The 14,888-nt window shown below is 35.4% G+C and overlaps 1 protein-coding gene across 4 annotated transcripts in view; it reads right to left on the bottom strand.

The window, feature by feature from the left end:
- Positions 1-14,888, bottom strand: part of SCP2 (sterol carrier protein 2) — a 165,499-nt gene that overhangs the window by 89,259 nt on the left and 61,352 nt on the right. For all 4 annotated transcript variants that reach the window (XM_079933816.1, XM_079933817.1, XM_079933818.1 and 1 more), the window contains 4 exons: positions 13,219-13,282; positions 8,454-8,540; positions 7,139-7,289; positions 5,888-6,035 (listed from right to left, as the gene is read on the bottom strand). In XM_079933816.1, coding sequence (XP_079789942.1) covers positions 5,888-6,035; positions 7,139-7,289; positions 8,454-8,540; positions 13,219-13,282 — 450 coding nt within the window. The remainder of the gene's footprint in view (positions 1-5,887; positions 6,036-7,138; positions 7,290-8,453; positions 8,541-13,218; positions 13,283-14,888) is intronic.

Below are 14,888 nucleotides of genomic sequence, written 5' to 3'. Positions count from 1 at the left end.
ACATGGAGGCTAAACAATACACTACTAAATAACCAAGAGCTCACTGGAGAAATCAAAGAGGAAATCAAAAATACCTAAAGACAATGAAAACACGATGACCCAAAACCTATGGGATGCAGCAAAAGCAGTTCTAAGAGGGAAGTTTACAGCAATATCATCCTACCTCAAGAAACAAGAAACATCTCAAATAAACAACCTAACCTTACACCTAAAGCAATCAGAGAAAGAGGAACAAAAAATTGCCAAAGTTAGCAGAAGGAAAGAAATCATAAAGATCAGATCAGAAATAAATGAAAAAGAAATGAAGGAAATGGTAGCAAAGAACAATAAAACTAAAAACTGGTTCTTTGAAGATAAACAAAATTGATAAGCCATTAGCCAGACTCATCAGGATAAAAGGGAGAAGACTCAAATCAATAAAATTAGAAATGAAAAAGAATTAACAGCTGACACTGCAGAAATACAAAGGATCATGAGAGATTACTACAAGCAACTATATGCCAATAAAATGGACAACCATGAAGAAATGGACATATACTTAGTAAAGCACAACCTTCCGAGACTGAACCAGGAACAAATAGAAAATAAAAACAGGCCAATCATAAGCACTGAAATTGAAACGGTGATTTAAAATCTTCCAACAAACAAAAGCCCAGGACCAGATGGCTTCACAGGCGAATTCTACCAAACATTTAGAGAAGAGCTAACACCTATCCTTCTCAAACTCTTCCAAAATATAACAGAGGGAGGAACACTCCCAAACTCATTCTACAAGGTCACCATCACCCTGATACCAAAACCAGAAAAAGATGTCACAAAGAAAGAAAACTACAGGCCAATATCACTGATGAATATAGATGCAAAAATCCTCAACAAAATACTAGCAAACAGAATCCAACAGCACATTAAAGGGATCATACACCATGATCAAGTTGGGTTTATCCCAGGAATGCAAGGATTCTTCAATACACGCATATCAATCAGTGTGAAAAACCATATTAACAAATTGAACAAAAAACAACATGATCATCTCAATAGATGCAGAAAAAGATTTCGACAAAATTCAACACCCATTTATGATTAAAACCCTCCAGAAAGTAGGCATAGAGGGAACTTAACTCAACATAATAAAGGCCATATATGACAGACCCACAGCCAACATCATTCTCAATGGTGAAAAACTGAAACCATTTCCTCTAAGATCAGGAACAAGACCAGGTTGTGCACTCTCACCACTATTATTCAACATAGTTTTGGAAGTTTTAGCCACAGCAATCAGAGAAAAAAAAGAAATAACAGGAATCGAAATCAGAAAAGAAGAAGTAATGCTGTCACTGTTTGCAGATGACATGACACTATACATAGAGAACCGTAAAGATGCTACCAGAAAACTACAAGAGCTAATCAATGAATTTGGTAAAGCAGCAGGATACAAAATTAATGCACAGAAATCTCTTGCATTCCTATACACTAATGATGAAAAATCTGAAAGAGAAATTAAGGAAATACTCCCATTTACCATTGCAACAAAAAGAATAAAATACCTAGGAATAAACCTACTTAAGGAGACAAAAGACCTGTATACAGAAATCTGTAGGACTGATGAAAGAAATTAAAGATGATACAAACAGATGGAGAGATATACCATGTTCTTGGATTGGAAGAATCAACATTGTGAAAATGACTATATTACCCAAAGCAATCTACAGATTCAGTGCAATCCCTATCAAACTACCAATGGCATTTTTCAAAGAACTAAAACAAAAAATTTCACAATTTGTGTGGAAACACAAAAGACCCTGAATAGCCAAAACAATCTTGAGAAAGAAAAATGGAGCTGGAGCAATCAGGCTCCTAGACTACAGACTATACTACAAAGCCACAGTAATCAAGACAGTATGGTACTGGAACAAAAATAGAAAATACAGAACAATGGAACAGTATAGAAAGCCCAGAGATAAACCTACGCACATATGGTCACCTTATTTTTGATAAAAGAAGCAAGAATATACAATGGAGAAAAGACAGCCTGTTCAATAAGTGGTGCTGGGAAAACTGGACAGCTACATGTAAAAGAATGAAATTAGAACACTCCCTAACACCATACACAAAAATAAACTCAAAATGGATTAAAGACCTAAATGTAAGGCCAGACACTATCAAACTCTTAGAGGAAAACATAGGCAAAACACTCTATGACATAAATCACAGCAAGATCCTTTTTGACCCACCTCCTAGAGAAAGGGAAATAAAAACAAAAATAAATGGGACCTAATGAAACTTAAAAGCTTTTGCACAGCAAAGGAAACCAGAAACAAGACGAAAAGACAACCCTCAGAACGGGAGAAAATATTTGCAAATGAAGCAACTGACAAAGGATTAATCTCTAAAATATATAAACAGCTCATGCAGTTCAATCTCAAAAATACAAACAACCCAATCCAAAAATGGGCAGAAGACCTAAATAGACATTTCTCCAAAGATGATATACAGATTGCCAACAAACACATGAAAGGATGCTCAACATCACTAATCATTAGAGAAATGCAAATCAAAACTACAATGAGGTATCACCTCACACCAGTCAGAATGGCAATCATCAAAGAATCTACAAACAATAAATGCTGGAGAGGGTGTGGAGAAAAGGGAACACTCTTGCACTGTTGGTGGGAATGTAAATTGATACAGCCACTGTGGAGAACAGTACCAACGTCCCTTAAAAAACTAAAAATAGAACTACCATACGACCCAGCAATCCCACTACTGGGCATATACCCTGAGAAAACCATAATTCAAAGAGTCATGTACCACAATGTTCATTGCAGCTCTATTTACAATAGCCAGGACATGGAAGCAACCTAAGTGTCCATCGACAGATGAATGGATAAAGCAGATGTGGCACATATATACAATGGAATATTACTCAGCTATAAAAAGAAATGAAATTGAATTATTTGTAGTGAGGTGGATGGACCCAGAGTCTGTCATACAGAATGAAGTAAGTCAGGAGAAAAACAAATACCGTATGTTAACACATATATATGGAATCTTAAAAAAAAATTTTCTGAAGAACCTAGGGGCAGGACAGGAATAAAGGTGCAGATGTAGAGAATGGACTTGAGGACACGAGGAGAGGGAAGTGTAAGCTGGGACGAAGTGAGAGAGTGGCATGGACATATATACACTACCAAATGTAGGTAGCTAGTGGGAAGCAGCCACATAGCACAGGGAGATCAGCTCAGTGTTTTGTGACCACCTAGAGGGGTGGGATAGGGAGGGTGGGAGGGAGATGCAAGAGGGAGGAGATATGGGGATATATGTATATGTATAGCTGAATCACTTTTTTATAAAGCAGAAACTAACACACCACTGTAAAGCAATTATACTCCTATAAAGATGTTAAAAAATAAGTAAATAAATAAAATTATAAACAGGCCTATATCTATTAAGAAATTTTAATTTATTGAAAACATCCCCCCCAAAGAAAACTTTAATCTACTTGATTATACTGGTAATGAAACAGTCAAGGAAGAACTAACACTAATCTTACAGAAACTACTTCAGCAAATAGAGAATGAGTGACCACTGCTCAATTTATTTTATGAGACTGGAATAAAACAACTTGGAAAAAAAGAAAACTACAGACAAATATCCTTCATGAATATATAAACAAATTTCATTAACAAAATGTTAGCAAATTGATTCTAACAATATATTAAAAGGTACGATTAATCCCAGAAATATAAGGTTAGATTAACATTCAAAATTAATGTAATTCACCATGTGAAAAGAATAAAGGACAAAATCCACATAGATCATTTTAACAGATGTAGAAGAATTTTTTGAAAATTCAACACCCCTTGATGACAAAACAACAACAAAATAAAAAACCTCAGCAGGCTAAGAATAGTAAGGAACTTTCTCAACATGATAAATGGTATCAACAAAAAACCTATAGCTAACATTATACACAATGGTAAAATATTAAAGTGCATCCCCTGAGATCATGAATAAGGTAATGATGCCCACTTTCACCTCTTCTATTCAGTATGGTACTAGAGCTCACAGTCATTGCAGTAAGGTAAGAAAAAATAAAAAGATCAGAAAGGAAGACAAAAAACTGTCATTGGCAAATGGCATGATTGTTTATATGAAAAATCACTCATAATCTGCATAATAACGACTAGAACAAATGAATTTAGCAAAGTTACAGTTTCCAAGTTTTTTTTAATCAATTGTATTCTTATATACTATCAGCAAACATTGGAAAATGAAGGTTAAAAAAAACATTATGCCAAAACCCATAAAATACCAAGGAATAAACCTAACAAAAGACACCTAAGGGCTATACTGAAAACTACAAACATTCTAACAGAAGTTAAAGGAGAGCTAAACAAATGGAAACATATACACATCTAATGGACTGGAAGATTCAACATTGTTAAGATGACAGTTCTCTCTAAATCAATCTACAGACTCAATGAAAATTCCAGCAAGCTTTTTATTTTGTAGAAATTGACAAACTAATTCTAATATGTACATGGAGATGCAAAGGACCTAAAATAACCAAAATGATTTTTAAAACGAACGAAACTGGAGAACTTATCCTATCTGATATAGTATAGTAGAGTGTAGTTGAATAAACACAGTAGCCAAACTAACTTGGTATTGGTGAAAAGGTAGACATGTAGATCATTGGAATAGAACAGAGAATCCGAAAATGGACCCTCACATATATGGGCAATTTTTGACAAAGGTGCCAAGGCAATTCAATGGGGAGAGAAAAGTCCTTCCAATAAATGGTGCTGAATATGTGTATGGGGAAAAAAAGAGTAATATCAACCTTTACCTTACACCAAACATAAAAATTGACTCAAAATAGATCATGTACTTAAATGTAAAATCTAAAACTACAGAACTCCTAGAATAAAAATAGAAGAAAATCTTTACAACCTTGCAGTAGGCAAGTTTCTTGGAATGTAAAAGGCCTGAACCATTAAAAAAATTGATAAGAAAATATGTAATTGATAATCAAAAATTTTTTAATTTGTCCTTCAAAAGACACTATTAATAAAACAAAAAGGTAAGCCACAGACTGGGAGAAAACATTCACAGCCCACATATATCAGACAAATTACTTGTATCCAGAATATACATTTATATAAATTTTACAACACAATAAAGACAAGTAACCCAATAATCAAAGGGCAAAAGGTCTGAACAGACACTTCACAAAAGATATATGAATGACCAACAAGCACAAGAAAAGATGCTCAACATCACTAGTCATGAGGGACATGCATAATAAAACTAAAATAAAACACCACTATATACTCTTTTGAATGGCTGAAATTTAAAAACTTAAATTTAAATGGCTGAAATTTAAAAACTTTTAAAAAAATTTAAAAAGACCACATCAAGTGTTGATGAGAATGTGAAACAACTGAAATCTCACATACTGCTAGTAGTAATGGAAAATGGTACAACCACTTTAAAAACAAAAAGAAAAAAAAAAATCCTCCAGATCCCACCAACTAGTCTTTCCATTTTCCTTTCTTCAGGTCTTTATTCAAACACAGTTTGAAATAGCTGGAATTACATACGTGACTTTTTTATCCTTTTTTTTTTTTTTTACTTAACAGTGCATTACAAGTACCCCTGATTTACATAAAACAAATTATTTGTATACTCTGTCATCTCATTTGGTACTGTCCAAGACTACATGTTCTAAAAGTCCAAGATCAGGATAGCTTCCATTCGCTTTGCACAGTGTGGCAGAGTCAACATGGAGGGAAAGGCAATTAGTGAATTGTTTTGTTTTATGATGAAAGTGAAATGTTCTCAGTGACATGTAGTAAGTTAATCTGCATCTCATCAAAGATATTACCTTCTGGACAGAGTCCCAGTGCCTCATAAGTAAGAAGTTCATTGGTGGAAAAGCAATCATGAAGTTCTATTACATCAATATCACTTGGTCTCAGGCCAGATTTCTCATAGCACTTTCTGGCAGCTTCTTTACTCATATCAAAGCCAACCTAAAACCAAAACCATATATAAATAAATTAAGGGCATCAAAACTGGGACTTTTATATAAGGCTTATATGAGATTAATATGTATAACCTTAACAGTTGAGAACTGACCATAAATATTGAAATCTCAGTTAATTCTGTATTACACAGACAGTCCAAATAAAAGAATATCCAGGAGGGAGAATGAACATACACATTACATTTTGTACTATAAAAAGGACTTACAATTCCTCATGCCATATCCTGTGCAAAGTTACAAAAACTCTATCAAACCACAATATATAGTTGTGGTAGATAGGTTGAAGAGATTTATCAAGAGATCATTATGATTCAGATACACTGAAAACTATGGGTGAACTTCTATATGAAAATAAACAATCTTCTTTTAGAAGATCATATAGGATTCAAACCATTTTTCCAATATTCATGCTATTAACACCCCTTTGGTCTCAGATAATAACATGCAAACTCACCTCTTTTCCAAGGAATAAAACTGTGATGTGATGGAAATGTACTACAATCAGAAAACCTGAGTATAAGTTTCACCTCTGCCACACCCTAGCTTGTGTGATCTTGGGCAAGTTACAGAAACATTTTAAAATTCAAAGCATTGTTGTAAAATCATTTTGTAAACTTTAACGTAAATCATATGCTTATTTATATATGTGTGTGTACATAATGCAATTTTTATATGTGTATATATGTATGTATCTTCAAATATTCAACTAACTCAGGTCAGAATTCTTATCTTTTTTACTTCCTCCATTTTGTACTCAATCTTCAATCAGTGATTTTTAAAGTGCAAAACAGTTCCTGAAAATATCTTTGTTTTTCCCTTAACTTTGTTTTTCCCTTAACTCTGGAGTTCTGGGCATATTTAGGCAACTCAAAATTTTTAAAAACAGCACACTAGTTAGTTAAAAGTGCATGCATATGTTCTTATCAGTTATTTTCCCTTAACAGATTCTTAAGGATGGGTTATAATATTAAATTTTCTAGACCAATTTTTTTCAAGTAAATAACGTTCAGAGCTGATGACATGATGTCACCTTCAAATTTTGAAAAAGAAATCCCTTGACTGATTAATAAAACAGAATCTCAGACACACCATTTTAATAATGCTTTTTTCTTCAAACGTGCTTGGCATATCAGTCACCATCTCTTGAGCCAAAATTTCCACAGCTTTGGATTTCAGGCCGTGCTTCTGTACAAATGCTTCACTAGCCAAAATTGCCGCTGCAGCACCATCTGAAGTGGGACTAAGAGGAGGTGAAAATAGTTATTCATACCTGGTTCACCTCGGTCTTAGGATTTCAGTCTAGGAGTTCTTTCAGTGTGGAAAGGCTGGGTGTATGCTTTCTGGTCATTGGACTGTCTTTGTAATATCTGCAGTTAAAAATTATACATGCTTCACACCTGAAGACTGAACTTCTAACAAGAATTTAAATGCTATCAGTCACTGCTTGGTCTCTAAAGGTCTCTCCCAAAAAGTTCTTATTGCAAAGAATCCCAGATTTGCCTCTGCAAATACATAAGGTATTTTCTGGTGACTTCTGAGGAGTCCACAAGGTTATTCCTGAGCTAATAAAGATTCTACTATAGGCCTAACTAGTGCCAACTTTGCTATCTCCCAAATAATCAGTCTTGGAATCCTTTTGGAAACTGGGAAAGGATGGAATAGGAGATACCAGAAAGCCCATGGTTTGGTTAAGACTCTTGAGATCTCCTCAAAATAGACCTTTTCCTTAGAGCAGCTGTGAAGGAAGGCAGCAAACACAAGAAGCCTTCTGTGAGTTGAGCTGTACTTTAAAAATGGGCAGACACTCATACTGCTACAGATAAAAATGGACGTCACTTGTTCACTTGCATCCCAGACAGTAACTCCAGGACACATCCAGGTGAGAGTTAGGCACAGGTAGGAGCTATGCAATACTAACTCAGTCTTCCAGGAGACAGATATTGTCAAGCAATTTTCAAGACAGAGTTACTATCATTATTAGAGCTTTGATTTTTTTTCTTGTTTTACCTTTACTCGTAGTTAGTATGATTGAGTAAAATTTCCTACAGTAGAAATACACAGCAGAGAAAACAAAATGGTCAAGGGAAAAACCTTTGGACTCCACTGGCCTCCCAAGCCACATTTAAATGAATAAATACTATTAAAACAGAGTAGCTGGAAGTCATGAGAAAAGGAAGTAAAATATATAATTTTCCAAGAGAAAAGACAATCTGTGTCTAGACAGGAATAGGAAGCAAGGGTGCTCACTCCAGGGTAAGGACTATACTTGGTAGGAGTTCTATAAAAGCAGATACAGATATAGATATACCCAGATACAGAGCCTACAGTCTACCCAAGGGATGGGGGGGCGGGGTGGGGAGAAGGCACAGTACTTCTATTAAATATTAAAATGTGTTTTTCTTACCAACATTGTAAGATAGTCAAAAAATCAAAAATTTTTTGAGATGCCATCACTTCATCTAAACTGTACTCCTTTTGGAACTGGGAATACCTAAATATAAAATAAGTAGTTACAGAATGTGAGGTAGCAATCACAATTTTTGTTGAAGATGTTCTGGTCCAGAAGTTAAAGAGAGAATAACACACAAATACTCTTTTCACAAACGAAAGATAGGCTTTCAATAAACCATTTCAATCTACAATAAATAAGTCATTTGAATTGAATTATTAAAATTCCTAACTCCAAAATATCATGTTGTATAAAAAAACTTTTGTCTAATTTTTGTCCTGGGTTCCTGGCATGGAGATTCTAAAACCCTTGGAATTTCCTGAGTAATAGAAGTGTCTTTGTTATGCTAATTAGGTGACTTGTGGTGGTCCCCTTGTTAGCTGGGGGATAAGGGAGGGATGAGCCAGGGGTCTGGTCACCAGAAAGATCAACCATGCGAATACAAGATTGGGACTATTGAACCAGTTTGACCCCTAGGGAGAAGAGGGGGACCTAGAGATCTAGTGGCCAATGATTTAATTGAATATGCCTGTATAATGAAGCCCCAATAAAAACTTTAGAAATTGAATTTTGGTGAAGCCACCTGGTTGCCGAGTACCTTCACAGGAGGGTGTTGTGCCCTGACTCCATGGGAAGAGGGCATGGAAGCTCTGCACTAGGAACCTTCCCAGTCATTATCCTATGTGCCTCTTCATTTGGCTGTTCCTCAGTAAGTACAGTACTTTCCTGAGTTCTGTGAGTCATTCTAGTGAATTATCAAACATGAGAGGATCATGGGAACCACTGAATTTATAGCCAGTTGGTCAGAAGTGCAGGTGGCCTGGGGATCCTACTTCATCTGGCATCTAAAGTGAGAGCAGTCTTGTGAAGTCTTAATTCATAGAGTCTGCATTAACTCTGGGTGGCAGGTACCAGAATTAAATTGCAGTACACGCAGTTGGTGTCAAACCAGTTGCAGGTTAAAATAAAATACCTTTTTTTTTCCTGAAGAATTACAAAAATATTAGTTCCTTAAAAGCAAAATTAAATGACTTGCAATTCAGCCAACTTTTGTGGTGATAATGTTATACAACTACATTTAATGAAAGCTAATGGCATTCTTAAATAAATGTATAAAACCTATAATAAAATATCTGCATTCTTCAAAACACATTTCCTTTCTCATCACTGCCAAGAAGAAACTTATTTTCATCCCCTTTGGTGCCTCTAACAATATAATCAGATGGTTTTAGAAATTGCTCTGGAAAGACAGCAGCACAAATAGATACAATAAGGGAGTTTCTAAAAGCAAACTTCAACTGGTATGGAAATTAAGCAATTCCAGTGTTTAGAAATCAAGCCCATGTAACTTAGATCTGCATACTACTGTCTGCACCTTTGCTTCTGAAGCTAACTTTGACCATCACCAACTTTCAAAAACATGCTTTATTTAAGCCAGATCCTGTACTAGACAGTGGGGACATGGACATAGTCCCTACCCTCAAGGAACTCAGTCTGAATCCACAGCAATAAATACACCATTCTAGTATGATAAATGCCATGACAGAAATGTTATACAGGGTGCCATGGGACCAACAGGATACACATCAAACCCAGATACCAAAGGGGGCTTCCTCTCTGAGGTTAGGCAAATAAGAGGAAATAGGAGGTAGAGAATTCCTGGCAAAAGGGTCAGCACATGCAAAGCCTCTTGAGGTGAAACAGTTTATTGAAGCTAGAGCGTGACATCTGGGAAGGAATATGGAGGCAAGATGAAGAAGAGGGGGCAGGAGACATGAACAAGGATCAGATCATGAAAGGCCAGTATACGGTGTTTACATTATACTGAAAACAATTAGGAACTACTAAAGGATATTAAGCTGGGAGTGACATGACCAGATTTGTATTTCAGCAAGAAAGCTGTGGAATGGAAAAGGGACACTAAAAAGGCATTACCAAAAGCAAGTAAACCAACTAAGAGATTGAGGCAATAATTAAGGCAAGAAATGATAAGGGCCTAAAATAGGGAATTGGAAGTAAAAGATGGAGAGAAGCGGGACTTCCCTGGAGGTCCAGTGGTTAAGACTCCATGCTTCCAATGCAGGGGGCGTGGGTTCGATTCCTGGTCAGGGAACTAAGATCCCACATGCCATGCGGTGCAGCCAAAAAATAAAATTAAAAAAAAAAAAAAGATGGAAAGAAGTAATGAATTCAAGAGATAGTAAGGAGGGAGAGTTATAGACACAGGTCTGAAGGCTCAAGTGGCAGAAGCTATCCCTAATCTTATACTACTGATCACAGATTCTCACTGCCTTTAGGTATTCTTATAATCTGTGAGGAAGCACTTGAGAAGGTTCTTAACTCAACCTTCCTAGAAATATGTAACAGGTTATCTCTAATGACTGGTCAGCAAACACAGCATTATCTTTCTTCACTAGTCAAGCAAAACCTAGTGTAAGAAGTTAGCATCTGAAATTTGAGCCAAACCTAGAAGGCTATTCTTGGTTGTTTCAGTGAGTTTTAAATGATGAAGCTCATTTGCCTATTCAACATAATTGAGAACTTACAATACATAGCAGAAGATCCATGAGGACAAGGAATTTACCCATCTTGTTCACTGCTATATCACTAGTAGCTTTACCAGCGTCTTGCACATAGTAGGCTACTGAATACATAATAGCTGAGTGAATGAAAATCCTTTAGAAGAATGCTGTAATGAGTGGATAAATGAGTACCTGGTTGGGCAGGGAGTTAAGTAAAAGAAAGACTTGGAAGTTTTGCTTCTCTGGGGAAGGTCAAGAGCTGCTCTTTGGAGCCTCAAAGCCAGGAAACTGCATACTGTCACCTCCTCAATATGGTGGTACAGTTCCTTACTAGTTTCAGGAAATCACAAGGATTTTTAATGGTCCTCCAAGTTCTAAGGACAAAGAAATCAGCTCTAGACCATATTTATGGGCTTAAGACTGCTTATCCTAACTACTATTCAGTAACAGCAAAGTTCTATTGAGCATATACTATGTTCCAATACCCTACTAGGTACTGAAGATATAAAGATGAGACATAATCTCTGCTCAAGGATCATCATCATCAGAGGAGAAAGATTTATAAATAAGTATGATACAGTGTGATATGTTGTAACAGACATATACAGACAGTACAATGAAGCTCATGAGAAAAAATAATTATGCCTATTTAAGAAGGTACTAAGAGAAGCAATGATATTTGGGTTGAGACTTGATAAGTAAGTAGATACTTGCCAAACAAAAGAAGGGCAGAAGGATATTCCAGGGAGAGTTAACAGCATAACTAAAAACACAGAAACAAGCACGGTATAATACACTTAAGAAATACCAAGTAATACCAAGTAATCTTGTGAGAGATGAGATTGAGAATAACCAGGGAAGTGGTAGGAAATAAGACCAGCAAGGTAGAACGGGCCAAATTATAACAGGCTTGTTATCTCATATGAAGGAATTTCTATTTTATTATATAAGCAAGGGAATTAACCAAAGCTTCCACAATACCCTTAGATCTTTCACAAAATACCACTAAATTTAGGGCATGGGAGTAGATATTATTTGTTAATTAGGTATACCCTGAATTCAAATATCAATTCAAAATCAGAAGAATGAGGAGAACAGGTAGTAGCATAGCAATATGTGGTAATGACCCACTTGTGGTATAAAATGTCCCTTATCATGTTTTTATGTTTATTAAACATGGCAAAATTTGTTTAATAGTTCAGAAACAATTTACTGAGCACTGATTATGTTCCAGACTCTGTGCTAAGCATTAAGAACATAAAGATAAGAGATGGCTCTTGCCCTCAAGGAGTTTATAATCTAGTAGAAGGAAAAATATAAACACTATTTTACCACTATTTAGAATGATCCTGAGCAAGTTGCCTAATTTCTGTAGTCCTTATTTTCATCATCTATAAAATAAGAATAAAAATAACTACCTTATAGGGTCCTTGAGAAAATTAAATGAAAATATACATAAAAGTACCTAGCACAGTGACACAGAGTTGGCATTTAGTGAAGTTAGCTACTATTCTTTTATTGCCTAGTGGTTTGCTTTTGTAGAGATTCTACTTGTGTGGCACTAATTCATTTCCCAGTGAACCAATTTTATTCAGCAACCATTAAGTACATGCTATGAGCCATGCATTGCACTAGGCACTAGGGATTCAAAGATTAATTATCAGTAATACATATGATGTAATTTTACTTCGGACTATTTTTTAGGATATAAATAACCATATTATTCTATCAGAGTAAGAGTTAATGACACTAACATAATTAAAATGCAAATAATTTAATATAAAGTAATTAAAACAACCACTAATATGTGTTTTACAGACATTTTAATTGATCACAACAAACTAAGAAAAGTTTTAAAAAATGGTTTAAAATGGGGCCTGGTTATTTCCAATTAAAATTATTATAATAAATTTAATTTACTAGAGTTAGAACCTATGACCAATTACATCTTTTAACGCTAGCCATTCACATTCTTTCTTAAAAGAGCAACTAAGCTTAAATGGCATTTTAAATATAAATAGACCAAAACCTAAACTGAAAAGTAGTCAAAAGTTTACTTGGGCACAAGCCTTTCATAAGAAGAAAAACATTCTAGTTAACATCTTTGAGGTCTTACATTTGCTTTTCAAGTATAAAGTTGCATATTACATAGCAGGATAACCCAGATTCTCACTATTTCATATCTCTGAAATACTTACGGGTTATTAACTGAATGTTTATGATTTTTCCATCCAATTTTTGCAAAGTGTTCAAGTTTTGTTCCTGTAGAGAAAGCAAACTTCTATTAGTGAGTTAATGCTTTCCTGTTGCTTGTTAACAAATGTTGCCATGATACTCAGTATCATTCTAATATTTCCACATTTTCCCATGCATAGATACCAGTATTGGAAACTTCAACACTGATCCCTCACATAAACATTTCTTTATAATTAAACTGGGGTGTATTTCATGAATTGATTCAACAAATAAGCATATGATATGAAAATAGTTCAAACTGGCCTATTCAACCTAGTACAACTAGGGTCTACTTTCAAAACCCAGAAAATATAGCCTAGGACCACAGTGGTTATAAGGCAGGAAAGCACTGCCAGCAATACTTCAAGGAGTCTGCCAAAACATCCCAACATCCCTGGCCGAAGTGAATTTTACAATTCAAACCTCTAGGGTCTGAACTTCTTTTGCCTTATGATAAGGCAGAAAGGTCTTCAGAAGAGTTAGTCTAACAAGAAAAGTGTATACTTTTTAAATTCTTTAACAGAAAGTTCAAAGAGTAGTGTCGGAAAATAAAAGCAAGCACATTAATGAAGTAAAATTTGTAAAAGTCTTGTTTATTATTTTTAAGAAGATGAAACAGAATAAAATAGGTTTTGAATCCTCCTTTGGAACTAGAAAGACCAAGGAATGAAAAAGTGCACTGATCGGAGCTGATAATATTAAGTTAATACACAGCACAATAAAGTGGAGAGTCCCCATTTCTGTTTTATCTCTACCTTTTCTGTCAAGGAGGGTGATCTTCAGAGCAGAAATGACATACATATAATTGAACAAATCTTCTCTCAATTCTAATAAAAATGGAAAAAGGTAGAGACCACACTAGTGATCTCATACCAATAAGAGTAAGTGACTGATCCAGAGGCAGTCAGAACGGGTCCAGTAAGAACAAGCCAAAGCAAATTCATATCTTTTTTTTTGAATTTTAATTTTTTTATACAGCAGGTTCTTATTAGTTACCTATTTTATACATATTCATGCATATATGTCAATCCCAATCTCCCAATTCATCCCAGCACCACCCCCATCCCCCACCTTCCCCCCATGGTGTCCATACATTTGTTCTCTACAACTGTGTCTCTATTTCTGCCTTGCAAACCAGTTCATCTGTACCACTTTTCTAGATTTCACATATATGCATTAATATACGATATTTGTTTTTCTCTTTCTGACTTACTTCACTCTGTATGACACTCACTAGGTCCATCCACGTCTCTACAAATGACCCATTTTCGTTCCTTTTTATGGTTGAGTAATATTCCATGATATATATGTACCACATCTTCTTTATCCATTTGCCTGTCGATGGGCATTTAGGTTGCTTCCATGACCTGGCTATTGCAAATAATGCTGCAGTGAACACTGGAGTGCATGTGTCTTTTTGAATTATGGTTTTCTCCGGGTATATGCGCAGTAGTGGGATTGCTGGGTCATACGGTAATTCTATTGTTAGTTTTTTAAGGAAACTCCATACTGTTCTCCATAGTGGCTGTATCAACTTACATTCTCACCAACAGAGCAAGACAGTTCCCTTTTCTCCACACCCTCTCCAGCATTTGTTGCTTGTAGATTTTCTGATGATGTCCATTCTAATGGG

The sequence above is a fragment of the Stenella coeruleoalba genome, assembly GCF_951394435.1.
Source record: "Stenella coeruleoalba genome assembly, chromosome: 1".
NCBI classification, from domain to species: domain Eukaryota; kingdom Metazoa; phylum Chordata; class Mammalia; order Artiodactyla; family Delphinidae; genus Stenella; species Stenella coeruleoalba.
The sequence above is the reverse complement of the archived record's forward strand: the minus strand, read 5'-3'. Positions and strand labels throughout refer to the sequence as shown.